This window comes from Pleurodeles waltl, chromosome 3_1, assembly GCF_031143425.1.
Source record: "Pleurodeles waltl isolate 20211129_DDA chromosome 3_1, aPleWal1.hap1.20221129, whole genome shotgun sequence".
Classification (NCBI taxonomy): domain Eukaryota; kingdom Metazoa; phylum Chordata; class Amphibia; order Caudata; family Salamandridae; genus Pleurodeles; species Pleurodeles waltl.
The window spans coordinates 1,987,342,564-1,987,367,936 of NC_090440.1; the positions used below are offsets into that span (position 1 = coordinate 1,987,342,564).

The 25,373-nt window shown below is 49.2% G+C and overlaps 1 protein-coding gene across 1 annotated transcript in view; it reads right to left on the minus strand.

Moving 5' to 3' along the window:
* TEX14 (testis expressed 14, intercellular bridge forming factor) overlaps nucleotides 1-25,373 on the minus strand; it is a 1,009,455-nt gene that overhangs the window by 654,851 nt on the left and 329,231 nt on the right. Inside the window, exon 6 of the mRNA XM_069221587.1 lies at nucleotides 23,083-23,117. Within this exon, the coding sequence (XP_069077688.1) occupies nucleotides 23,083-23,117 (35 nt within the window). The remainder of the gene's footprint in view (nucleotides 1-23,082; nucleotides 23,118-25,373) is intronic.

Below are 25,373 nucleotides of genomic sequence, written 5' to 3' on the forward strand. Positions count from 1 at the left end.
GGTAAGCCCACCACAGAGACTCCCTCTGTACCCCAGAACCCTAAGAAGGAGGAGAGTAAATCCCACTCCCACTCTGACAAGCAGAGACAGGGAGACCCAGGGTTAAAAAAGCTCTTGGACAGTAGGGCTTGCTTTGACTGTCAGCAGACAGGTCACTTCAGAGGAGATGCAGCCTGTCCAAAGAAAGTGGTTAGCATTGGGCTGTCCAGTGTAGCCATAGAGGAGGATTCCTCAGAAGATGAAGTCCTCCTAGCATTGTGCTGGGAGACAGGACCAGATGGTAAGCTGGTGATCCCTGAGGGTGGGAGTAGGCACTTCCACCACATTCAAGTGAATGGGATCCCTACCACTGGCCTGAGGGACTCCTGTGCCAGTCACACTATAGTGAGTGACCGGTTAGTGACGCCAGACATGTATGTCCCAGGAAAGACAAAGAAAGTCAGGATAGCCACAGGGGAGGTCACCTCCAAACCTGTAGCCATAGTGCCCCTAGAGAGGGAGGGTATCCTTGACTGGATTAGGGTGGTAGTCAGTGCTGACCTCCCCCTAGATTGTATCCTGGGCAATGACCTCCCAGAGGTGAGTCTGGTCCCAGATGGGGTGGTCGCCCAGGGCGCCCCCCCAACCCAAAGTCCTGGGGAGTCAGTCCCTACAGTTAGGAGACAGGGGTCCCCAAGAAAAGGAAAGAAGAAAAGGAAGGGTAGGCCACTCTTAAAGAGAGTTCCAGGGAGCCAAAGGCCTTCTGCCCCAGTAGGGGGGGAGCCCAGAGTTGGCACTGGTGAGGCCTCACCTGACCCCAATGAAGTACTGAGTAGTCAGGCAGCTGTCCAGATGCAAGGTGTTGCCCCTGCACTGACAGAAGGGAGAGTGGAAGGAGGGTGTCTGCCACAGGAGGTGGTAGCCCCCCACTCTAGACAGCAAGAGGGGTGCCAGGACCCCAAAGATGCCCCTAAAGCAGCTCAGCCACCTGTCAGTGGAGAGCTTAGGGTGTTGTTCTGGGTACTGACAGCTGTCAGTAGCCTCTGCTGGGTGCTAGCCTTCCTGGCAGCACTGTACTTGGCCTGGGAGGCAGACCCCAGGGCCAATAGCAAAGTAGGCCCCCTGACCCTATTGGTCATGGTGGGGTTGCTCAAGTGTTGGGTGACCTCTTTGGTTAAGCTAGGTGTTGCCCTAGCAAAGTTTGGAGTAGGGGAGGTGGGCACCTCACTACCCAAGTTGGCAGAGAGAAAGGAGGAAGACCCCCCTAGAGGAAAGTTTCAGTTTGTGTTGGGTCCTTTTACTGTTGGGATGGCTTCACTACCCATAGGGAGTGACCCTGACAGGAGGATATAAGGCAGAGTAGGCCATGCAAAGGGACAGCCAGTTTTCTTCACTGTCTTCCTCGCCTAACAAGCCAGGAAGACTCTCCCAGGGTTGGGCTGAGTCTCCTGGGCGTGTGGGCTGGGGGGGGGGTTGTGTGAGAAAACAGGGCTGATTGCAGAGGCCCCATAACTTTTTGCCCCCATTTTCCACTTTTTGCTGGTGTTTTCCTGACTTTAAAGGCGCCCTGGGTACTGCTAACCAGTCCCAGGGCCTGTGCTCTGTGTAAAATGGATATGCAAATTAGGCTAATTATAATTGGCTAAGTTAACCTACCTATAAGTCCCTAGTATATGGTAGGGCATGTAGGTTTAGGGACCACAGCATAGGTGGTGCACACCTAGGTGCACTGCTGAGGTGCCCAGTGTCATTTTAAAAGCAAGCCTGCCTTGCTGGCTGCTTTTAAATTAAAGTTATATGCAAATTCGACTTTGGAATTAAAGGTACTTCCAAAGTCTTAAACTACCTTATTTTTACATATAAGTCACCCCTAAGGTGTGCCCTATGTGCCCCTAGGGCTGGGTGCCATGTAACTATAAACAGGGACTTTATAAAAATAGATTTATAAGCCCTGGTGAGGTAAAAACAGCCAAATTCGTTTTTCCCTCATTGAAGTAAATGGCCTTCATAGGCTAGAATGGGCAGACTTTATTCTAAATTTTAAAGTCTCCTTAAATGTTACATACCAAGAATTTGGTATCAAATTAATTGTTGTAATAAATCCCACAACTTCCAGTTGTTGGATTTAATATAACTTGTTCAGGTAAAAAGTTTAGACTTTACCTAAAAAGTTGCCAATTTCAGCTCTGCATTGTTTTTGCTGCTGTGCTCTGATTGGCCAGCCTGCAGCAGCTTCTGCCAGGCTACCTTGATGAGGTGTGAAGTGGCCTGACTTCACACAAAGGAATGTGCTTGGGGGAGAGAATCTCCCCTCAGCAGATGGTGAGGCAGGAAGGGGGAGGGCGGCCAAACTGGTCTTCAAAGGCAGAGAAGGACATTTGGAGCACCCAGCAACACCCTCACATCCTGCAACCCCAGACAATTAGGTGCCCCCTTGATTAGATTAGGAGAGGGCAGGAGAGGGGTGTGTTTATGATTTTTAGCCACACCAGTGGGTGGGCTCAGCCAGATGTAACCTCCAAAAATCAGATTCATCCATGTTGGATTTTTAGAGACTGTTGCCTTCTGGGATGGATTTTTGCCACACTTCCCAGGAAGTGGTCATCACAGGGGGACGACCCTGTCCCTGATTGGAGAACCAGGACCCCCCTGCTTTTCACCCAGGAGCAAGGATAAAACTGGCAGACCTGCACCCACACCTCAGATCCCCTCCAGAATTCAACAAGAAAGGAACTAAAGAAGAAGAAGGACTGCCCTGCTGGACCCCTGGCCTGCACCTGGACCCTGCACTCAGAAGGACTGCACCAGCTGCACACTTGGGCTTCACCACAAGAAGGACTTTGCCTGGCTTCAACTGGTTCAAGGAGGGACTCCCTGTTTGCTACAGGTGAAAAATTGCTAAACCAGAGTCCCCTGCACCAACTCCTGAAGAAAGCGACCAGCTGACCACTGTCCAGTGGCCAAAAAGGAGTTTGCGCCAGGTGCATTCTGGGAGTTGAAGTCCGCACCCCCCAAGGACCATCACAGAACTTCTGGACCCTTGGGGTGAGCTGTGGACCCCAAAAGAACCTTAAAAGAACATCTGGGTGAAGCCCCAGAAGTTTGGAAAAGATTTGAGAATTTTTGGAAAAAAGCTCCAGAGAGGGACCGACCCGCCGCGGAAATTCTAGCCGGCTTGCCTCAACCGCGACCCGGCCTGACTTCGTGGTTCGTCCCGGTAAAGAAAAACATCCAAAAAAGAGACTAAGTCCGAACGTAAAAAGTTGACCGGGACCTCCCAGCCATCGTATCCGAGAAGGGCTCCATGGACGTCGGATCAAGATCCAGGTTTACCCCGGTCGAAATATTTTCATCTCGAAAAAACGACTAAGTCCGAAGGTAAAAGTCTCCACCGAGGAAACCCACATCGCGTATCCGGACAAGGGCTCCAGGAGGTCGGATTCAACTGGCAGGTTCGTCCCGGTGAAGAAAAACTTCAAAATAAAGACTAAGTCAGAAGGTAACTTTTTAACCGAGGCCTCCCGCGACCTGTAGCCGAGCAGGGCTCCATCGCGGTCGGCCTGAAAGTTTGACTTTGCCCCGGTCGAGGTGCAACCAGATGACCCGATTGGCGCTTTTTGTTTCTAAGCGCTAGAAAAGTAATAATTCTTTAAAAATTCATATCTCCGGTTCCCCTGAACCGATTTTAATCGTTTTTGTGTCATTTTAAAGATAAAAATATAAACTATTTTTATAAATTGGTTTTGGATTTTTAAACAGTTTCCTGTGTTTTATTTAATTACTGTTTTGTGATATTTGAATGCTTTACACTTTGTCTCCTAAGTTAAGCCTTGACGCTCGTTGCCAAGCTACCAAGGGTTGAGCTGGGATTAATTTACTGAGACCTAACTGTACCTATGTGGAGGTTAGTGGCTTGTTGCTAGGTGTAGGTACCTACCTGCCCTACCAATAACCCATTTTCCAACAATGCCACCTTGTAAATACAGTACAGGGCATAGCGCCAACAGAGCGTCACGAAAAGTGACACTTCGGTGGAGCTATGGGCTCTTAGATATGCCACATAATATCTGAATAATTCCTACGTGAACAAGACACGTAGGAATTCACACAGGAATTACTCAAATACATACGGGCAGATTTAAGAGCGCCTCCTTGCACCACATTAGTGTCCTTTTTTTATGCTAATGTGGCCCAACGAGGCCAAAATCGCTTGCCAAATTTACAAAGTGGAGCTATTCATGCACTGCGCCACTTTGTAACCCTTTGCGCTATATTTTGCCTGCACCAGGCATAATGTAGGCAAAGGGGTCGTTCCCCCATAAGGGGGGGGCTGAAAATATTGTGCACAGAAATCGAAGACATTTCTTTGAGTCGTTTTTTCTGACACTTTTAATGCCTGCTCAGACCAGGCGTTATGAGGAGGCACACCATTGTTTACAATGGGCCTCAATGAGCTTTGGAGGAATAGCATCAACATTTTTTATGCTAATCCTGCAAAGCTCCGAACTAGAGTAAAAAATGATGACGCTGATTCCCCTAACTACCGCCATGGTGCGCTGTATCTTAGATATGGCGCACACATAGTGGTGTTGGGGCGGTGAAAGAAAAGTGCTGCTGCACTGGGTGCAGCAACACTTTTCTTAAATCAGGCCCATAGTTTCACTGCTGCCGGCCAGCCAAACAAGACACTCCTGCGTGAGGAGCGGAGAGCTGCCGGAGACTCTGCCCAAATTCCATTTGGACACAAACTGGAACGGACACTTTGTGCTACAGTCCGACCCCCAACTACCCAGCCCGGCTGAAGAACTTCAGCACTTACACAGACTCAATTAAAAACAAGCTGGAGAAGCGGACATTGGGTGAGTCACACCCTGCTCTCTAAGTCTACTGAGACTCTGCCCTGCATTAATCTGATCTCCAATAATGTGTAATGGCATGGGGAGTCGCTGTGAGAAGTCTTTTAGAATTATTACTTCTCTATTTTTCAGCAAACAAATCTTCATAGCGACCCTCCTAATGATGCTCTCACTTCTTGAACACATTCCTGTGTTGTGTCTGACACAGTCTTGTAATTCTAATCACTGTGAGACATTAAAGATTTTTTGTTTTGGAAACCTGTGCTGAGTGGATTTTAATGGCATTGTTCGCAAACCGTGAACTCTGCCTTGCTGCTAATGTGTATTATTTAAATCCATGTTTGAGTAAATTATAAAGAATCTCAGTGAGGGCTCAGTGAGGGCTTATGCTGCCCTGTCCTCCCACTCCACTCCTGGAATTGGATGTATGTAGATAAAGATGTGCGGAGAGAGAGATGTGTTACAACAGTCTATAACTATGTGTGCCTCACAGCCTGCAGTTGTAGTTTTTTTTCTAATTGGCATTTATATGAAAAAGTAACACAGATCGAACAATAACCCCTGCCCACAGTGCACAATCAACACACTTGTTTACAGTGCTCATGTCAGTAAACAAAGATTTGCCTGGTAAACCATATATAGCATCTGCTGAGCAGTGTGTTGTACATATAGACAACGCAGCCCCATCACCTCTCCACAGACGTCGACATCATATACATCGTCATGGAAATCCATTAGTCTTTTGGGCGAGATGCATGAGGTAACTCTTCTGCATACATTTCCAATTGGTCTTTACAGTACGCAATATCCTTGTACCATTGCATATGCTACCCTGTGTTTAGCCTGCAGAAGAGCCACCACCACCAGCTTATGGTCTGAAGGTTGTAATAATTTAACATAGCCTAATAGACATACACGAGGATCACAAGCAACAGGTTCGTTTATGACGGCAGCAAGTATCCGAGTAACAGAGGTCCAGTATTTATATATTTTAGGACATCGCCAGGCAAGGTGCAGGAAATCCGCATCAGGTTCCCAGCATCTATGAAAGTTATCATTCTGCCAGAGGCCATACCTGGAAATTTGCATGGGCATGTAATACACCTGCTGCAAAAAAAAAAGTATAATTGTAGGAGGCTGGCCTGGTGTGTAGTGGGTACCTAAGGTACTTACACCTTATACCAGATCCAGTTATCCCTTATTAGTCAAGTAGCAGTGTTCTAGCAGCTTAGGCTGATAGAGGTAGCTATAGCAGAGCAGCTTAGGCTGAACTAGGAGACATGCAAAGCTCATGCAATACCACTTATACTTACACAGTACTTATACACAAGTAAAGACAATACTCAGTGTTACCAAAAATAAAGGTATTTATTTGGGCGACACAGTACCTAAAATATCTTAGAGACAATACTCCTTCTGTAGGTAAGTATTATACACAATATATAAACTAGATACCAAAATTAGACAAGTAAATAGTCATAGAACAATGCAAACAATAGGAAATACTATAGAATGCAATGGGAGAAAATAGGTCTAGGGGCAACACAAACCATATACCGAGAAAGTGGAATGCTAATCACGAATTCCCCCCTAGAGAAGTGTAGTGTGTGCAGAATTGCTGGAAGAGTAAGAATACAGTAAAGGTAAGTAAATTACCCCACCCCAGAGCCCAGAAAAGCAGGAGTAAAGTACTGCAAGTTTCTATAGGACACACTACAACTCGTGATTGGGATTTTGCAGCAACCAACCAAGTCTGCAAAGAACAACTACTGGATTTCTGGACCTGAAGACCTGCAAAGGAAGGGGACCAAGTCGAGAAGTCGAAAGAAGTTCCAGGAAGGACAGGGGCCCCTGCCAACCCAGAAGAGGGTGCAAAAGAAGAGTTCCCAGTTAGTTGAATACTGCAGGAATGCACCCTAGGAAGATGCCAGCGGGTTCCTGAGAGATGCAAAAGATGACCCACGGTGTGAAGATTTTCGCAGACATGATTTCATGCTGGAAGTCGCCAACAAGCCTTCGCTACGACAAAAGTGTGTTTTGCGTCAAAATGGTGCTGGATGGACCCAGGAGGGACCTGGGGGGCTCAACTCTGTGTGAGGAGGAAGAGGGGGCTCTCAGCACTTTAGCGAGCCCTCAGGATGCCAGGCAGCACAGCACCCCTGGAGGTCCCAGGACACGGGGACAAAGGAGGTGCAAAACACGGTTGGTGCAGCACAACAAAGGAAGGTCCCACGCCGCCGGAGAACAACTCGGCGAGTTGAGCGTCGCAGGATGGAGTGTTAGGGTCCTGGGCCAGGCTGTGCACGAAGGAATTTTGCAAGTAGTGCACAGAGGCCTCAGGAGGTGAAGAAGACGCAGTACACAGGGGTACCGTCATCCCCCAGGATGCATGGAATTGGCTCCCCAATACCAGATTTGGAATGGGGGACAATTCCATGATCTTAGTCATGTTACATGGCCATATTTGGACTTACCGTTGTGAAGCTACATATGGGTATTGACCTATACATATTGCACGCATGTAATGACGTCCCCGCAATCACAAAGTCCCAGGAAATGGCCCTGAACTATGTGGGGGCACCCTTGAAAGTGCAAGGGTGCCCTCACACTTAGTAAATTTTGCACCTAACCTTCAGCAAGTGAAGGTTAGACATATAGGTGACTTATAAGTTACTTAAGTGCAGTGAAAATGGCTGTAATATAACATGTGCGTTATTTCACGCAGGCTGCGATGGCAGGCCTGTGCAAGGGTTTGTTTGAGCTCCCTATGGGTGGCAAAAGAAATGCTGCAGCCCATATGTATCTCCTGGAACCCCAATGCCCTGGGTACCTAGGTAACATATACTAGGGACTTGTAAGGGGGGTGGTCCAGTGTGACAATTGAAATTGGTAAATGAAGTCACTAGCCTCCAGTGACAAATTTAAAGGCAGAAAGAGCATAAGCACTGAGGTTCTGGTTAGCAGAGCCTCAGTGACACAGTTAGGCACTGCACAGGTATACACATTCAGGCCACAAACTATGAGCACTGGGGTCCTGGCTAGCAGGGTCTCAGTGAGACAGATAAAACACAGTGACAAATAGGGTTTTCACTATGAGCACTGGGGTCCTGGCTAGCAGGATCCCAGTAAGACAGTAAAAACACACTGACATATACTCACAAACAGGCTAAAAGTTGGGGTTACAATGCTAGAAAGAGGCTACCTTCTCACACTCTTCTTGACCCTGGAGGTGACCACGGTCTCCTGTCCCAAACTTATGAAGCTCTCAAAGGTGACAGGCTAACTGGGACGCAGAGGAGCAGGGGCCGCTGGGAAACTGACCTGGGAGTGGCGCTCACAGATGGGGAATGGAATAGAGTCTGTTCACTGGTGCGGGACGCGACTAGGAATGCTCAATTTAAGTTGACACACTTCTATTACTTGCATAGAGCATACCTGACACCTCAACACTTGCATAGAATATCCCCCTCAAGACCTGACAGCAGTGGCTGTTGTGGGGTGCCCTCGGCTGCATTTGATCATATGGCATGGGTCTGTAGCTCTGTCCAACCCTTTTGGCGTCAGGTAGTGGAGGCACTGAAGGTGGTGACGGCTGTGCAAGTGCAGGCAACAATGAAACACTGTTTGCTTGGCCTGCTCCCTGTCCCAAAAAGGGTCGTAAAATGGCGTATAGATTTGCACAGCTGGTGCTTATCTTGGCAAAGAGGAGTATTGCGATCCGATGTGCTAGCCCACACCCTCCGCTGTGTGCTGCTTGGCTGAGTGACTTGGCTGAATGGGCTACCGCAGAGGAGTGTCGCCTACGAAAGGTTCGAGTGGATGAGCATGCTGACCGCGACTTCAAGCTCTGGCGTGCCATGATTAATGAGTTATCTGGTGTGCGAGAGAGTGAGGGGGAAGACCCCTTAACAGAAGCTTCCACTTGCTGAGCTCTGGCCATAGTTAGGCCATTCAAGGAATGAGTTTGGGGGTTATAGAGGCATAGCTATTAGTTTTGGGGTTTTAGGGTGGGTGTGTCTCCAGGGTTGGCTTTTGATGTGGGGATCGTCATGAGTGGACCTCCTCTTCATCTTCGTCCCTGCCACGTGTTGGTGATGCCTTTGATGTTGTATGGGCATTTGTTGCCCTATCTTCTGTTCTGTCAGTGCTTGCTATTATCACAGTGTTCTGTTTGTTTTATTGTTAATGTATTGAAATGTACTGCACTGAATTTGTAGTGGTTGGCGCCGCTAATCAATGTACCTACTGAGCATGCAGTGTTGGGTTTGACCTAGTCTAGTACCATAAATGTTTTATTTCTCTATGCTTACTAGGTCAGAGCACAATGTGTGGTCTCGGGTTGAGGTCTTAAACTGGTACTGCCATTGGCTGATCTGCTGACTGTAATTTCCCTTAAATTTAATCTGCTATAATGTAGTGCAGTGCAGGGAGACCCGCCAGGAACAGGATGGCGGTAGGGGGTGTCAGTTTTTACTGTTCTTGACTGCTGCCATAGAAAAATAAGCAAGATAAGGCAGTATAATACTCACTGCTGCCTCCTTAATAAAATTAAGACTTTCCTTCATATATTACTAGGAAAATCTACATTGTTGAACTCATAGGGCACCCTGTCAATGGAAGAACAACACCTCAATACAATTAAAACAATTTTAACCAGTCTGGCGATCATCTGCCAAATGAAAACGGGGAAGAAACCCAGAAATGAAGTAACATTTAAATACTGAAACACAGAGGAATATTTATGAGAAGTGATACATTTCAGTATTTTCGTGCACTCGTGCGTCGGAAAAGTCAGCGATGCGTCGATTCCTTACTCGCAAGTGAGGCCATGTACTCTTTCCTTCTCCGGTCAGGTCGTCGATGTGTTGTTTCTCTCCTTCGCGAGAGAGCGATGCATCGATTTCCGGACGGGCAGCTCAGATCCGAGCAGAGTCGGGTTGACTTTGACGCCCAGGGATGATGCGTAGAAAACCCGGTTGCACAATATCAGAAAACCGTACTGTGTGGGGTTTGCGTCGTTATCAGCCTCCGTAAGCGGGCGTTGGGCATCGTTTCTCCAGCTGCGTTGCGTTGATCTCCCAGCCTCGATGCAGTTGGAGCATCCATTTCAGCTGCGAAGCCGGTGGCGTATCGTTTATCAGCCGCATTGCAGAAGTTGTGTCATAAATGTTCGTGCACAGTGTTCTGTGCGTGGATTTTCAGTTCCTGTCTGCCAGCTTTACCTCGCAAAGGCCCAGGTACTGGATAGGGCACCACCTGGCATGGGAGGAGTCTGTAGGGGAAGTCTTTGATGGCACTGAGACTTCAACAACAGGAGGCAAGCTCAGTTCAAACCCTTGGAGATTCTTCTCAAGCAGGAATGCACAGCGAAGTCCAGTCTTTGTCCCATTTCACAGGCAGAAGCAGAAACTGCAAGATAGCCCAACAAAGCGCAGTCACAGGCAGGGGCAGCAATTCTCCTCAGCTTTTCAGCTCTTCTCCTTGGCAGAAGTTCCTCTTGAATCCAGAAGTGGTCTAATTTTCAGGGTTTTTGGATCCACTACTTATACTTCTTTCTGCCTTTGAAGAAGGCAAACTTCAAAGGAAAGGTTGTTTGAAAGATCCTGCCTTGCCCAGGCCAGGACCCAGACACACACCAGGGGTTGGAGACTGCATTGTGTCAGGGCAGGCACAGCCCTTTCAGGTGTGAGTGACCACTCTTCAGCTCCCACCCAGCACAGATGGCTCATCAGAATATGCAGGTTACACCCCAGCTCCCTTTGTGTCACTGTCTAGAGGAGAGGTGCAAACAGTCCAAATGTCAAACTGACAGGGACAGGGAATCCACAAACAGTGGGCACAGAATGGTTTAAGCAAGAACATGCCTACTTTCTAAAAGTGGCATTTTCATGCACACAGTTTAAAAACAACCTGTACCAAAAGATGTATTGTGATTTCAGAGACCCTAAGCTCCATATTTCTATCTGCTCCCAAAGGGAATCTGCACTTTAATAATATTTAAAGGCAGCCCCCATGTTCACCTATGATAGAGATAGGACTTGCACAGTGAAAAATGAATTTAGCAGTATTTCACTGTCAGTACATATAAAACACATTAGTATATGTCCTACCTTAAACACACACTGCACTCTGCCCTTGGGGCTACCTAGAGCCTACCTTAGGGGCGCTTTACATGTAATAAAAGGGAAGGTTTAGGCATGACAAGTGGGTACACTTGCCAAGTCAAATTGGCAGCTTTAAAACTGCACACATAGACACTGCAGTGGCAGGTCTGAACCATGTTTACAGGGCTACTAATGTGGGTGGCACAACCAATGCTGCAGGCCCACTAGTAGCATTTGATTTACAGTCCCTGGGCACCTCCAGTGCACTGTACTAGGGACCTACTAGTAAATAAAATATGCCAATCATGGAAAGCCACTTACACATATATTTTGCATAGGAGCACTTGCACTTTAGCACTGGATAGCAATGGTAAGGTGCCTAGAGTATAAAAAACAGCAAAAACTGAGTTCAGCACACATCAACCTGGAGAACAGAGGCAGCAATTTAGGGGATACCACGCCAAGGATGCCAAGTCTAACACGTGTACCCCCCAGCTGAAAGTGGGAAGCAACTACCCAACCTCATGGGAGTTCGCATCACTAAGGCGGAAGAATCTGGACAGACCATCAGCAATGGCGTGTTCGGTACCAGGGTGGTGTTCCACCATCAAGTCCATCCCCTGTAGGGAAATGGACCACCTCAACAATTTTGGATTCTCACCCTTCATCTGCATTAACCATCTGAGGGGCTTGTGGTTAGTCTGAACCCAGAAGTGAGTCCCAAACAAGTAGGGTCTTAGCTTCTTCAGCACCCAGACCACAGCATAAGCTTCACGCTCTATTGCACTCCACCTACCTTCCCTGGGAAGTAACCTCCTGCTAATGAAGGATACAGGTTGAGCTAGGCCCTCTTCATTAAGTTGTGAGAGTACTGCTTTTATACCATGCTCTGATGTGTCTGTTTGCACAACAAACTCCTTGGAGTAGTCCGGTGCCTTCAGCATCAAAAGCGGTCTGGCAAGCCTCTGTCCAGATCACCTTCTTTGGTTGCTTCTTGGAAGTCACCTCATTCAAGGGGGCAACATCCCATGACAAACCTCCTGTAATAACCAGTGAGGCCTAAAAAGGCTCTCATCTTGGTCTGTGTCTTGGGAGGCTCCCAAGCCAGAATGGTGGCAATTCTTGGCTGTAGGTGTGATACCTGGCCACTTCCTACCTGGTGTCCCAAATACACCACTGAACACTGCCCTATACAGCACTTGCTTGCCTTAATAGTGAGGCCTGCCTTTTGCAGGGCCTCCACCACTCTGCAGAGGTGCTGCAAGTGTTCCCCCTAAGTGGAACTGAACACTGCAATGTCATCCAGGTATGCTGAGCTGAAGTCATCCAGCCCAGTCAATACCTGGTTGACCAATCTCTGGAATGTGGCAGGGACATTTTTTATCCCAAATGGCATCACTTTAAACTGGAATTGTCCATCTGGGGTAGAAAATGCTGATCTCTCCTTGGCCCCCTCACTTAGGGCAATCTGCCAATACGTAAACGTCAGATCAAATGTGCTGAGGTATTTGGCAGCTCCCAACTGATCAATGAGCTCATCAGCTTGGGGGATGGGGTGCGCCTCAGTTTTAATGACCGCATTGAGACCCCGGTAGTCCACACAGAACCGAAGTTCTGGGTTGGCACGAGGAGCAGCAGCCTTTGGGACCAGGACCACAGAGCAGGCTCAATGACTGCTAGAAAACTCAATGACCCCTAGGGATAACATGTAGGAAAGTACCATCTTGCCTGGCATGTTTCCCGATTTTTACATGTATGTCAGTTTGTTTTTGCCTGTCTCACTGGGATCCTGGTAGCCAGGACCCCAGTGTTCATAGTCTGTGGCCTGAATGTGTGTACCTGTGTGGTGACTAAGGGGCATATTTATACTCCGTTTGCGCCGAATTTGCGTCGTTTTTTTTCGACGCAAAACTAACTCCATATTTATACTTTGGCGTTAGACGCGTCTAGCGCCAAAGTTCCTGGAATTAGCGTCATTTTTTTGCGTGAACACCTTCCTTGCGTTAATGATATGCAAGGTAGGCGTTCCCGTCTTAAAAAATGACTCTGATGCTATTGCGTCGGATTTATACTCCCGGGCAAAAATGACGCCCGGGAGTGGGCGGGTCTAAAAAACCCGCATTTGCGCCGGATTTTAGTGCCTGGGTCAGGGCAGGCGTTAAGGGACCTGTGGGCTCAGAATGAGCCCAGAGGTGCCCTCCCCTGCCCCCAGGGACACCCCCTGCCACCCTTGCCCACCCCAGGAGGACACCCAAGGCTGGAGGGACCCACCCCATGGACATTAAGGTAAGTCCAGGTAGGTATTTTTTTTAAAAAAATTTTTGTGGCATAGGGGGGCCTGATTTGTGCCCCCCTACATGCCACTATGCCCAATGACCATGCCCAGGGGACAGAAGTCCCCTGGGCGTGGCCATTGGGCAAGGGGGCATGACTCCTGTCTTTGCTAAGACAGGAGTCGTTTCTATGGGGGATGGGCATCGTAAAAAAATGGCGCAAATCGGGTTGTGGCGATTTTTTTGCCTCAGCCTGACTTGCACCATTTCTGGACGCCCATACGCCATTTTCCCCCTACGCCGGCGCTGCCTGGTGTACGTCGTTTTTTTTAACGCACACCAGACAGCGCCGGCGGCTAACGCCGGCTAACGTCATTCAATAAATACGGCGCCCGCATGGTGCTTCAGAATGGCGTTAGCCGGCGCTAATTTTTTTGACGCAAAACTGCGTTGGTGCAGTTTTGCCCCAAAAAGTATAAATATGGGCCTCAGTGCTTATGCTCTCTCTGCCTTTAAAATTGTCACTACAGGCTAGTGACCATAAATCCCTAGTATATGGTACCTAGGTACCCAAGGTATTGGGGTTCCAGGAGATCCCTATGGGCTGCAACATTTCTTTTGCCACCCATAGGGAGCTCAGACAAATTTTACACAGGACTGCCACTGCAGCCTGAGTGAAATAACGCACACGTTATTTCACAGCCATTTTACACTGCACTTAAGTAACTTATAAGTAACCTATATGTCTAACCTTCACTTGGTGAAGGTTAGGTGCAACGTTAGTAGGTGTGAGGGCACCCTTGCACTAGCAAAGGTGACCCCACATAGTTCAGGGCCATTTCCCCGGACTTTGTGAGTGTGGGGACACCATTACACATGTGCAATACATATAGGTCAATACCTATATGTAGCTTCACAATGGTAACTCCGAGTATGGCCATGTAACATGTCTAAGATCATGGAACTGTCCCCTCATGCCAAATGTGGTATTGGGGTGCCAATCTCATGCATCCCCGGGGCTCCACTTTGGACCCCGGGTACTGCCAAACCAGCTCTCTGGAGTTTTCTCTGCAGCTACCGCTGCTTCCAACCCACAGACAGGGTTCTGCCCTTATGGGGTCTGGGCAGCCCAGTCCCAGGAAGGCAGAACAAAGAATTTCCTTTGAGAGAGGGTGTTACACCCTCTCCCTTTGGAAATAGGTGTTAAGGGCTGGGGAGGAGTAGCCTCACCTAGCTTCTGGAAATGCTTTGAAGGGCACAGATGGTGCCCTCCTTGCATAAGCCAGTCTACACCGGTTCAGGGAACCCCCAGTCCCTGCTCTGGTGTGAAACTGGACAAAGGAAATAGGAGTGACCACTCCCATGATCAGCACCTCCCAGGGGTGGTGCCCAGAGCTCCTCCAGTGTGTCTCAGAACTCTGCCATCTTGAATCCAGAGGTGTGACGGCAATCTCGAGGCCTCTGACTGGCCAGTGCTAGCAGGTGACGTCAGAGACCCCTCCTGTTAGGTGTCCAATCCCCCTCTGAGGGCTATTTAGGGTCTCTCCAGTGGGCTTTTCCTCAGATAACGACTTGCAAGAATTCCCCAGAGTTCCTCTGCACCTCTCTCTTCGACTTCTGCCAAGGATCGACTGCTGACTGCTCCAGGATGCCTGCAAAACTGCAACAAAGTAGCAAGAAGACTACCAATGACATTGTAGCACCTAATCCTGACAGCTTTCTCAACTGTTTCCTGGTGATGCATGTTTTGGGGGCTGCCTGCCTTCATCCTGGACTGGAAGCCACAAAGAAATCTCCTGTGGGTCGACGGAATCTTCCCCATACCAATCTTCAGCATCACGGGTACTCTGGGACCCTTCTCATCCTGACGAGCATGCCCCCTGGAACACAGGTGATGGACCCAAGTGACCCAGACTGTCAGTGGTCCAACTGCCCAAATTTGGAGGAGGTAAGTCCTTGCCTCCCCTCTCCAGACAGTAATCCTGTACACCGCTTGAACTGCAGCTGCTAGGGCTTCTGTGCACTTTTGCAAGGAATCCTTCGTGCAAAGCCAAGCCCAGGTCCCCAGCACTCCATCCTGCAATGCTCAACTCCCTGAGTTGACCTCCGGCTTTGTGGGACCCTCTTTTGTAGTGTTGAGACAACTGCTGTGTTTAGTCTTCTTGAACCCGTGTTCAAGAACTTCTGCAGGTGCTGCCTCCTTGTGCGTGGGCTCTCTGTGTTGCTGAAGGCCCCCTCTGTCTCCTCTCCCAAGTGGCGACATCCTGGTCCTTCCTGGGCCCGGGCAGCACACTTTTTCTTCAAGAAAAAGTGGCAAGAGGACGTTCCACTTCCACCTACAGAGCTCTGACAGGCCCATGATCATGCCTTTTAAGGTGCGGTTGAATCTCTCAACCAGACCATTGCTTTGGGGATGGTAAGGAGTGGTGAACTTATACATTACCCCACACTCCTCCCACAGATAATTCATATAAGTAGATAAGAAGTTGATACCTCTATCAGATACCACTTCCTTGGGGAACCCCATGCAGGTAAAAACCTCCATCAATGCATGACCCACCACAGGGGAAGTGATTGACCTCAGAGGAATGGCTTCTGGGTATCGGGTGGCATGGTCCACCAAGACCAGGATGAACCTGTGGCACATGTCTGTCTTGGGATCCAGAGGCCCTACAATATCAATACAATACCGACCCTTTCAAAGGAGGTACTAACCACTGGAAAAGGTTGGAGAGGAGCCTTACATTTCCCCCCACTCTTGCCACTTGCCTGACAAGTTGGGCAAGACCAACAATGAGCATCTGAGTGCTGTCGCATTTGGGGCCAGTAAAAGTGGGTGACAAGCTGTTCAAAGGTCTTGTCCTGCCCCAAATGTACAGCTAAAGGCACATCATCAGCCAGACCCTGTAGGAAGGCTCTGAAGCACTGGGGTACCACCAGCAGACGGTCTGACCCAGGCTCACCAACCTTAGGCTCACTATACAGGAGGCCGTACTCCCAATAAATCAGGTGAGATTCTGGCTTCTTACCAGCTGCCTGGTCTGCAGCCTGCTGCTGCAAGCCCACTAGATTAGGGCATGTCCTCTGTGCCTCACAGAATGCCTCCTTGGTGGGTCCCCCTTCCTGCTGCCACTCTGACAGCTCAGGGACCTCCCCCAGCTCAGCCACCTGTTCCCATGTAGGCTTTGGGCAGTCACCATCAGGCTTCGCCTCCTCCCAGACCGTGGGAACTTCTGGGGCCGGTTTCCTGCGCCCTTTGTCCTTCCTCTTTTTGGCAGTCCCCTGGGCCACTGCTTCATGCTCCAGGGGATTCTGACCACCCTGACGGGCTGCTATTGACCTGGTGGATACGCATACCCATCCAGGCAGACCCAATATCCCCAAGTGTGACCTGTGTTCTACCACCTCCCATGGGGAAATCTCCAGGTCGTTGCCAAGCAAACAATCCACAGGCATGGTTGGACTCACAGTTACCTTCAAGGAACCTGAGACCTCCCCCCCCATTCAAAGGGAGCCTGCACCAGTCTGCGCAGGAGCTATGAGTTGTCCACTGCAACTATTTGGTGAAGTACACAGGGATCTATCTGTTCTTCACACACCAGGTGACTCCTCACTGTAGTCACACTGGCTCCTGTGTCTCTCTGATCCTCCACCCTCTGCCCATTAATGGTCAACCACTGCCTGCACTTTTTAGTGTTCTTAGGCACTAGGGTTCTCTGGACCATCTTACTGTCTCCTAGTGAGACAAGGGTCACCTCAGCAAGCTCCCACCCACCTGGAACCAACTTCTCCCCAAGTACTACATTAGCCAAACCCTGACTGAGCACCAGTGGGTGCTGGTGTACTCTTAGGGCATTTGGGGTCCCCCCTCACATGCCCCCCAACTTGTCACATGCATTACACTTACGAAGGGGACCCCCCCCCCCCTCCACAGCTTTCCCTTTGGAGAACCATGGTTTCTTTTCTCTGGGGGGCTGGGAATCCTTACACTGGGAACCAGGTTGGGGAGCTTTAGAGAACTCCCCTTGTTTACCCTTACCCCCCCCTTCTTTCTGAGAGGAACCCTGCCCACCTTTGGTGTGGTCTCCCCTATACCTCTTTTGGAACCTGGTGATCTCCCAGAGGTCCGTTTCCTGCGCAAGCTTCCTGGGGTTAGTCTGCTGGCTGTCAATCAGGTGCTGGCGCAGCTCTGGAAAACATATAGGGGGTCATTCCTACCCTGGCGGTCCGAGACCGCCAGGGTAGGGGACCGCGGATGCACCGCCAACAGGCTGGCGGTGCATCCAGGCCCATTCTGACCGCGGCGGTAATGCCGCGGTCAGAAAAGGGAAACCGGCGGTTTCCAGCCGGTTTTCCCCTGGTCTGCAGAATCCTCCATGGCGGCGCTGCAGGCAGCGCCGCCATGGGGATTCTGACCCCCTTCCCGCCAGCCTGGTTCTGGCGGTTTTGACCGCCAGAACCAGGCTGGCGGGAACGGGTGTCGTGGGGCCCCTGGGGGCCCCTGCAGTGCCCATGCCAATGGCATGGGCACTGCAGGGGCCCCCTAACAGGGCCCCACTTAGAATTTCAGTGTCTGCTTAGCAGACACTGAAATTCGCGACGGGTGCTACTGCACCCGTCGCACCCCTTCCACTCCGCCGGCTCCATTCAGAGCCGGCTTCCTCGTGGAAGGGTGTTTCCCGCTGGGCTGGCGGGCGGCATTTTGGCGGTCGCCCGCCAGCCCAGTGGGAAACCCAGAATGACCGCCGCGGTCTTTTGACCGCGGTACGGTCTTCTGGCGGTTCCCGCTTGGCGGGCGGCTCCCGCCGCCCGCCAAGCTTAGAATCACCCCCATACTGTATAAGTGTTCCCAAGCAATTAAAATGTAAAGCCCCTCATAAGTTGGTACCTTACTGCCCTTCACCCAACCATCCAGTGACCTGCAAAAAGAATTCACACATTCCAACCATGTTTGGGATTCCTTCTTCTTATAGGACCTAAACTTGCCCTTGTACTGCTCAGGGGTGAGACCATACCTTGTGTGTAGGGCGTCCTTCATGATAGAGTAAATGAGCCCCAGAGGATCCCCTAAGGATGTCAAAGTATCCCTCCCCTCTACCTCAAAGTGCTTACACAGACCCGTCCCCCAATGAGCTTCAGGGACCAGATTCATATGGAAAGCAGACTCATACCCCTTGAACCACAATAATATGTCATCCTCCCTTTTGAAATCCTTCTCAAGGTCCTTAGGAATATGCATCCTCCTCCTAGGCTGTACTGTGATATTGCTGCCACCATCCCTACTGGACTGGCTTCTCTGATCCAGATCCTTCAAGCTGAGTTCATGAGCCAGCGGTATCTTCTTTTCCTCTATGGCCATCCTCCTTTCTTCCATCTCCCTTTGCATCCTAAACTTCTCCAAATCCAACTGGTGAGCCCTCTCTGCCTGTCTGTCCTGTAACTCTTCAGGAGTAAGACCCTTGGATGACACACTGCTACCTGCCCAGCAGAGACTCTCCCTGGACATTACAAGCCCACCCACTATACCATTGTGTATGAATTGCATCCCCTCACACTCATCCTCCTCCTCCTCTGTGTGTCCATCAGCTTCCTTGGCTGCCACCCAGGCCTTCAGTGCATTCTGCAGTTCCTCCTTCCTGGTGGAGCCCTTAATGGGACAGGCATGATATTTGCAGAACTGCCTCAACTAAGCGACTGTATAGCTCTCCAGTTTCCCTACGTCAAAAGCAGCTCCAGCTGATGCATCTCCAGATTGAGACATGATGAAGAATCAACAAAATTGTAAAGTTCCAAGGCCGAAAAAGAGTTCTCAATGAAGTTCAAAAAGTCAATAAAGGATCATCAAAAATATGGAAGTAGGACAAAATCCAAAAAGAGAAAAAGCAAAAACAAGCTGTATGTAGTCCCATAATGGTCTGTACTGGAAACAGTAGTGTACACTTAATCACTGTATGTCAAGTACAAATACAACTCCAATCCTCACTGCTGATGACCAATGTTAGAAATGCGGTCTTTGGTTGGCTGTCAGGTTACCCCCTGTCCAAGCAAGGACCCTCACTCTAGTCAGGGCAAAGGAGAATCACACGCAGTTAACCCCCACTCACCCCCTTGGTAGCTTTGCATGAGCAGGCAGGCTTAACTTCATAAGCAATGTGTAAAGTATTTGTACCAAAACACTACAATACAGTGAACCACTACAAAATGACACAACACTGGTTTAGAAAAATAGGTAATATTTATCTAAACAAAATAAGACCAAAACGAAAAAAATCCAACATACACAAGTCAAGTTATGAATTTTCAAAAGAATGAGGGACAGATTTATGGAAAGTGGCGCTGCACCGAGTGCAGCGCCACTTTCCCTGGGCCCCTTAGCACCGCCCTACCGCCACCATGTGTGAGCCGTATTTAAAATACTGCGGGGCATATTTATACTCCGTTTGCGCCAAATTAGCGTCGTTTTTTTTCGACGCAAATTCGGCGCAAAACTAACGCCATATTTATACTTTGGCGTTAGACGCGTCTAGCGCCAAAGTATGAGTAAAGAGCGTCACTTTTTTCCGTGAACGCCTTCCTTGCGTTAATGAGATGCAAGGTAGGCGTTCCCCTCCAAAAAAATGACTGCGACGCAAATGCGTCGTATTCATACTCCCGGGCAAAAATCACGCCCGGGAGTGGGCGGGCCAAAAAACCCTGCATTTGCGCCTCTTTTTAACGCCTGGGTCAGGGCAGGCGTTAAGGGACCTGTGGGCTCAAAATGAGCCCACAGCTGCCCTCCCATGCCCCCAGGAACCCCCCTGCCACCCTTGCCCACCCCAGGAGGACACCCAAGGATGGAGGGACCCACCCCAGGGACATTCAGGTAAGTTCAGGTAAGTATAAAAAAAAATATATATATTTTTTTTTTGGCATAGGGGGGCCTGATTTGTGCCCCCCTACATGCCTCAATGCCCAATGACCATGCCCAGGGGACATAAGTCCCCTGGGCATGGCCATTGGGCAAGGGGGCATGACTCCTGTCTTTACTAAGACAGGAGTCATGTAAATGGCGTCGTTAAAAATGGCGCAAATCGGGTGGAGGCGATTTTTTTGCGTCAACCTGACTTGCACCATTTTTAAGACGCCCTAACGCCATTTTTCCCTACGCCGGCGCTGCCTTGTGTACGTGTTTTTTTTCCACGCACACCAGGCAGCGCCGGTCTGCTTGCGCCGGCTAACGCCATTCAATAAATACGGCGCCCGCATGGTGCTTCAGAATGGCGTTAGCCGGCGCAAAAATTTTTGACGCTAAACTGCGTTAGCGCAGTTTAGCGTCAAAAAGTATAAATACGGGCCTGCACACCTTGGAGCAGGGTAGGGGGCTATAGCATAATTTCTCATGACGCTACTGATAAACTCTGCAGAAGTAGCGCCAAAATATTGCTGCTACTCCTGAAGAGTACATAGGGCCCCATTCTAAAGACTGGAAACCCCCTTTTAATGCCTGCTCTGGAACAGGCGTTAAAATGTCCGTAAAAAACGGCGCAAGGAAATCTCATAGATTCCCTTACGCCATTTTTAATACTCCCCTAAAGTGGGAACGCCCCCTTTACATACATTATGCCTGGCGCAGGGATGATTTAGAGCAAAGGGTTACAGAGTGGCACAATTGTAGGAGGCTAGCCTGGTTTATAGTGGGTACCAAAGGTATTTACACATTATACCAGGTCCAGTTATCCCTTATTAGTGAAATGTAGACAGTGTCTAGAAGCCAGGCTCTTTAGGGGTAGTGTGGATGAGCAGCCAAGGCCTAACTAGGAGACATGGAAAGCTCATGCAATACAACTGTAGTCACACAGTACTCAGTGTTACAAAAATAAAGGTACTTCATTTTGGTGGCACAAATGCCAAAGATACCTTAGAGACTATACTCCCTTAGGAGGTGAGTAATATGCACAGTATATACACTAGGTTGCAGAAATAACTGTAAAACAGTTTAGAAAACAGTGCAAATAGTGACAATCACAATAGTTAGAAATGGGCCTAGGGGGAACACAAACCATATCCTAGAATAGTGGAATGCGAAAGTCGGTTTCCCACCTAGGCAAGTGTAGTGTGTAGAGGGGCGCTGGGAGTATTAGAAAACACTAAAGGTAAGTCATAGAACCCACCCCAAGGCCCAGGAAAGCAGGAGTAAATCACAGTAATTTTCCTAGAACACACAAGAACATGAGAAAGAAGATATTACAAGAACCAGAAGAGACTGCAAGACACCAACAATGGATTCCTGGACCTGAAGACCTGTGGAAGAGGGGGACAAAGTCCAAGAAACACTGAAGGGTCCAGGGAGAACAGGAGATCCTGCTAACTTGGATGAAGGAGCAAAAGAAGAACCACTGGTAAAGAAGAACAGTCACGATTGTCGGCGACTATAACTTGGTGGAATGTGTTCGGTAGGACCTGCTCTGCTGACCCCAGCTGACCCCTGACAGCAGTCATACTGGCTCCTGTATTATGCAGAGCTTCCACCAGTTGCCCATTAATTATGACCCACTGTCTATACTTTGAAGTATTGGCAGGCATGCAGGTTTTTGGCACCATTTCTGTATCTCCCAAGCACACTAGGGTTACCTCTATCTGTTCCCCAAAACTAACTGGGACTTCCTCCTCCCTGAGCACTACACTATCCAACCTAGGTGTCTGCCCTCCAGTGGGGGCTGTGCCCTCTTGGGACATCTGGAGTCACCCTTAGAGTGACCATACTTAGAGCACACTATGCATTAGAGTAAAAACCTCCCTGACGTATGGTCAATAAACCCTTTCTTTATAGAATCAGACTGGGACTGGTCACCACTATTACCTTGGGAATTATTTTGGAGGCCTTTAAAGTACTCCTTATTTTTAATTGTTTCCTCCCTCTTTCTTCTGTTGGGAACCCTGACCACCTTTGTGGGTGTCCACCCCCCCCCGACACCTTCTTGGACACGCTGGTGCTAGCCCAGAGGTCAGCCTCCTCAGCAAGCTTCCTGGGATCAGTCAGCTTACTGTTAACTAGGTGCTGGCGCAACTTTGTAAAACAAACTCATGTAATCATTGACTTTACTGCTCCGCACCCAGCGCCGTTCTCGAAAAGTCAAACAATTCTACCCAGGTTTGGTTGGAGAGTTTGCTACTGTGCATGAATCTTTGGCAATACTTTTCAGGGGTCAGTCTAAATTTTGCAATCAAAATGGCTTTCATGAGCGTGTAAGTGTTCCGGTCCCCAATCTCTAATGTCAGAAGTGTGTCCCTCCAAAGTATTGGCACATGTTTCCACAAGCCCGCCCCCCATTGCTCTTCAGGAACCCCATGAGCCCTTAGTGCAACTTCATATGCAGAAAACCACTTATCAATGTCCTCTCCCACCACATAACGTGGCACCACATCCTTGGGTATACAAACCTTTTTGTCTCCAGCAGGTCCTGTATGTGTGCTGTCACCATCACTGCTGGACTCAGACTGCCTAGATTTCAGCTCTTTCAGATTCAGTTCATGAGCCAAGATGAGTTTCTTTTCAGCCAAGGCCCTTTGAGCCTCAGCTTGTATGGCTTCTCTTTTAGCCCGCTGGGCTTCTCTTTCAGCCTCTCTCTCAGCCTTCCTATCCTCTGCTTCCATTTTGAATCTTGCCAACTGCAGCCTGAATTCTCTCTCCTGTCCTCTATGGTCAGGCTGTGACTTGAGACATTGCTACCTGGTTTAGCAGGGGGGCACAAATTCAGGGGTTTAGCCCACCACTACTGTTGGCAAATCCTCAGGAGAGCAATCCTCTTGCTCTCCCAGCTCAACATGCTCTTGTCAATGGGCTTCTGCCCAGGCCATCAGTGAATTGTGGTGCTCCTCCTTCTTGGACGCTCCCCGGGTAAGTACTCCCATCCCCTTGCAAAACCCTTTCAGCTGGCTGACAGTGTATTGACCTTGGTGTAGAGGTACTATGGGGGTTATTCTAACTTTGGAGGAGTGTTAATCCGTCCCAAAAGTGACGGTAAAGTGACGGATATACCACCAGCCGTATTACGAGTTCCATAGGATATAATGGACTCGTAATACGGCTGGTGGTAAATCCGTCACTTTTCCGTCACTTTTGGGACGTATTAACACCTCCTCCAAAGTTAGAATAACCCCCTATATCACTAATAGTCCCCTAGGTTTGTTGTTTCTGAGAGTCATTTGAGCATTGTACTCTAGTGTGACGTTCACCCATTTTTTTTATCTTGATCTTCACCCACCATATACTGATTAAAGATATGATGTTTTGGCGTGATGAATAACCAATTTTAAACATCTTTTTTGTTTCTGTTCTCTCCAACCCTAGCATACTTTTGCTGCAGGCTTTCACATTTGTTAGTATAACTTTTTAGTTTTACTACTGGAACAGTAGGGCGTAAGAGCCCCCTTCGGGGAGCCCGTCAGGCGTTGCAGTGCCGGCCTGGCGAGGAGCATTTCCTGATGATGATGCCAGTCATCCATTGTGATGCTTGAGGGTCCTTGCTCCTGAGGCCCCTGGTTCCCTTAGGACGCCAGAGTAGTTTGGAACAGTGTACTCTAATTTATAGGATGACAGTGTATGCCTCCATCTTGGCTAGGTCAAACTCTCCAGCTCCTCCTTGAGACCCAGCCAGAGACATGTTGTATAAGATACTTGTAGGAAAATGGCTCTTTGTTGCAGCAAACCCCCACCCCCTCCGCCTGATATTGATGCTGACTTGACTTGAGAGTGTGCCTGGATCCTGCTAACCAGGCCCCAGACCCAGGGTTCTTTCACTAAAAATGTACCATTATCTCCACAAATGGCACACCCCTGGCACACAGATAAGTCCCTTTTAAAGGTACCAGTGGAACCAAGGGAAGGTCCCTAACGGCTGCAGCATGTGTTGTGCCACCCTAAGGGACCCCTCACCTAACACATGCACACTGCCATTGCAGATTGTGTGTGTTGGTGGGGAGAAAAAGGAAAAGTCGACATGGCATACCCCTCAGGATGCCATTCACACAGAATGCAGAATGCCTGTGGCATAGGTAAGTGGCAGAGGTAAGTGGCATAAGTAAGTGACCCCTCTAGCAGGCCTTAAAGCCCTAAGGCAGGGTGCACTATACAAAAGGTGAGGGCATAGCTGCATGAGCAATATGCCCCTACAGTGTCTAAGTCCATTCGTAGACATTGAAAGTGCAGTGTGGCCATATTAAGTAAATGGTCTGGGAGTTTGTCAAAAACGAACTCCACAGTTCGTAATGGCTACAATGAATTCTGGGAAGTTTGATATCAAACTTCTCAGAATAATAAACCCACACTGATGCCAGCTTTGGATTTATTAAAAAATGCACACAGAGGGCATCTTAATGATGCTCCCTGCATTTTAACCAATCCTTCAGTGCAGGACTGACTGGTCTATGCCAGCCTGCCACTGAGACGAGTTTCTGATCCCATGGGGTGAGAGCCTTTGTGCTCTCTGAGGCTAGAAACAAAGCCTGCTTCACACCTCCCTCCTCCAGGAACTGTAACACCTAGCAGTGAGCCTCAAAAGCTCAGGCTTCGTCTTACAATGCCCTAGGTCACTCCAGCTAGTGCAGATGCCTGTCCCCCGGACACATCCCCCACTTTTGGCGGCAAGTCCGGGGGAGATAATGAGAAAAACAATGAGGAGTCACCCTCCAGTCAGGACAGCCCCTAAGATGTCCTGAGCTGAGGTGACCCCTGCCTTAGGAAATTCTCCATCTTGCTTTGGAGGATTTTCCCCAATAGGATCAGGATGTCCCCCCTCCCCAAAGGGAGGAGGCACAAGGAGGGTGTGGTTAGCCTCAGGGACAGTAGCCATTGGCTAATGACCTCCTGCCCTAATGCCACCCCTAAATCTAGTATTTAGGAGCGACCCTCAACCCAGGAAAACAGATTCCTGCAACCTGAAACAAGAAGAAGGACTGCTGACCTGAAAGCCCCGCAGAGACGATGGAGACAACAACTGACTTGGCCCCAGCCCTACTGGCTTGTCTCCAGACTCTGCACAGCGACACATCCAGCGGGACCAGCGACCTCTGAGGACTCAGAGGACTGACCTGCAACCAAAGAACCAAGAAACTCCCGTGGACAGCGGCTCTGTCCACAACTACAACCAATAAACCATCTTTAAAGGGACACCAGCCTCACT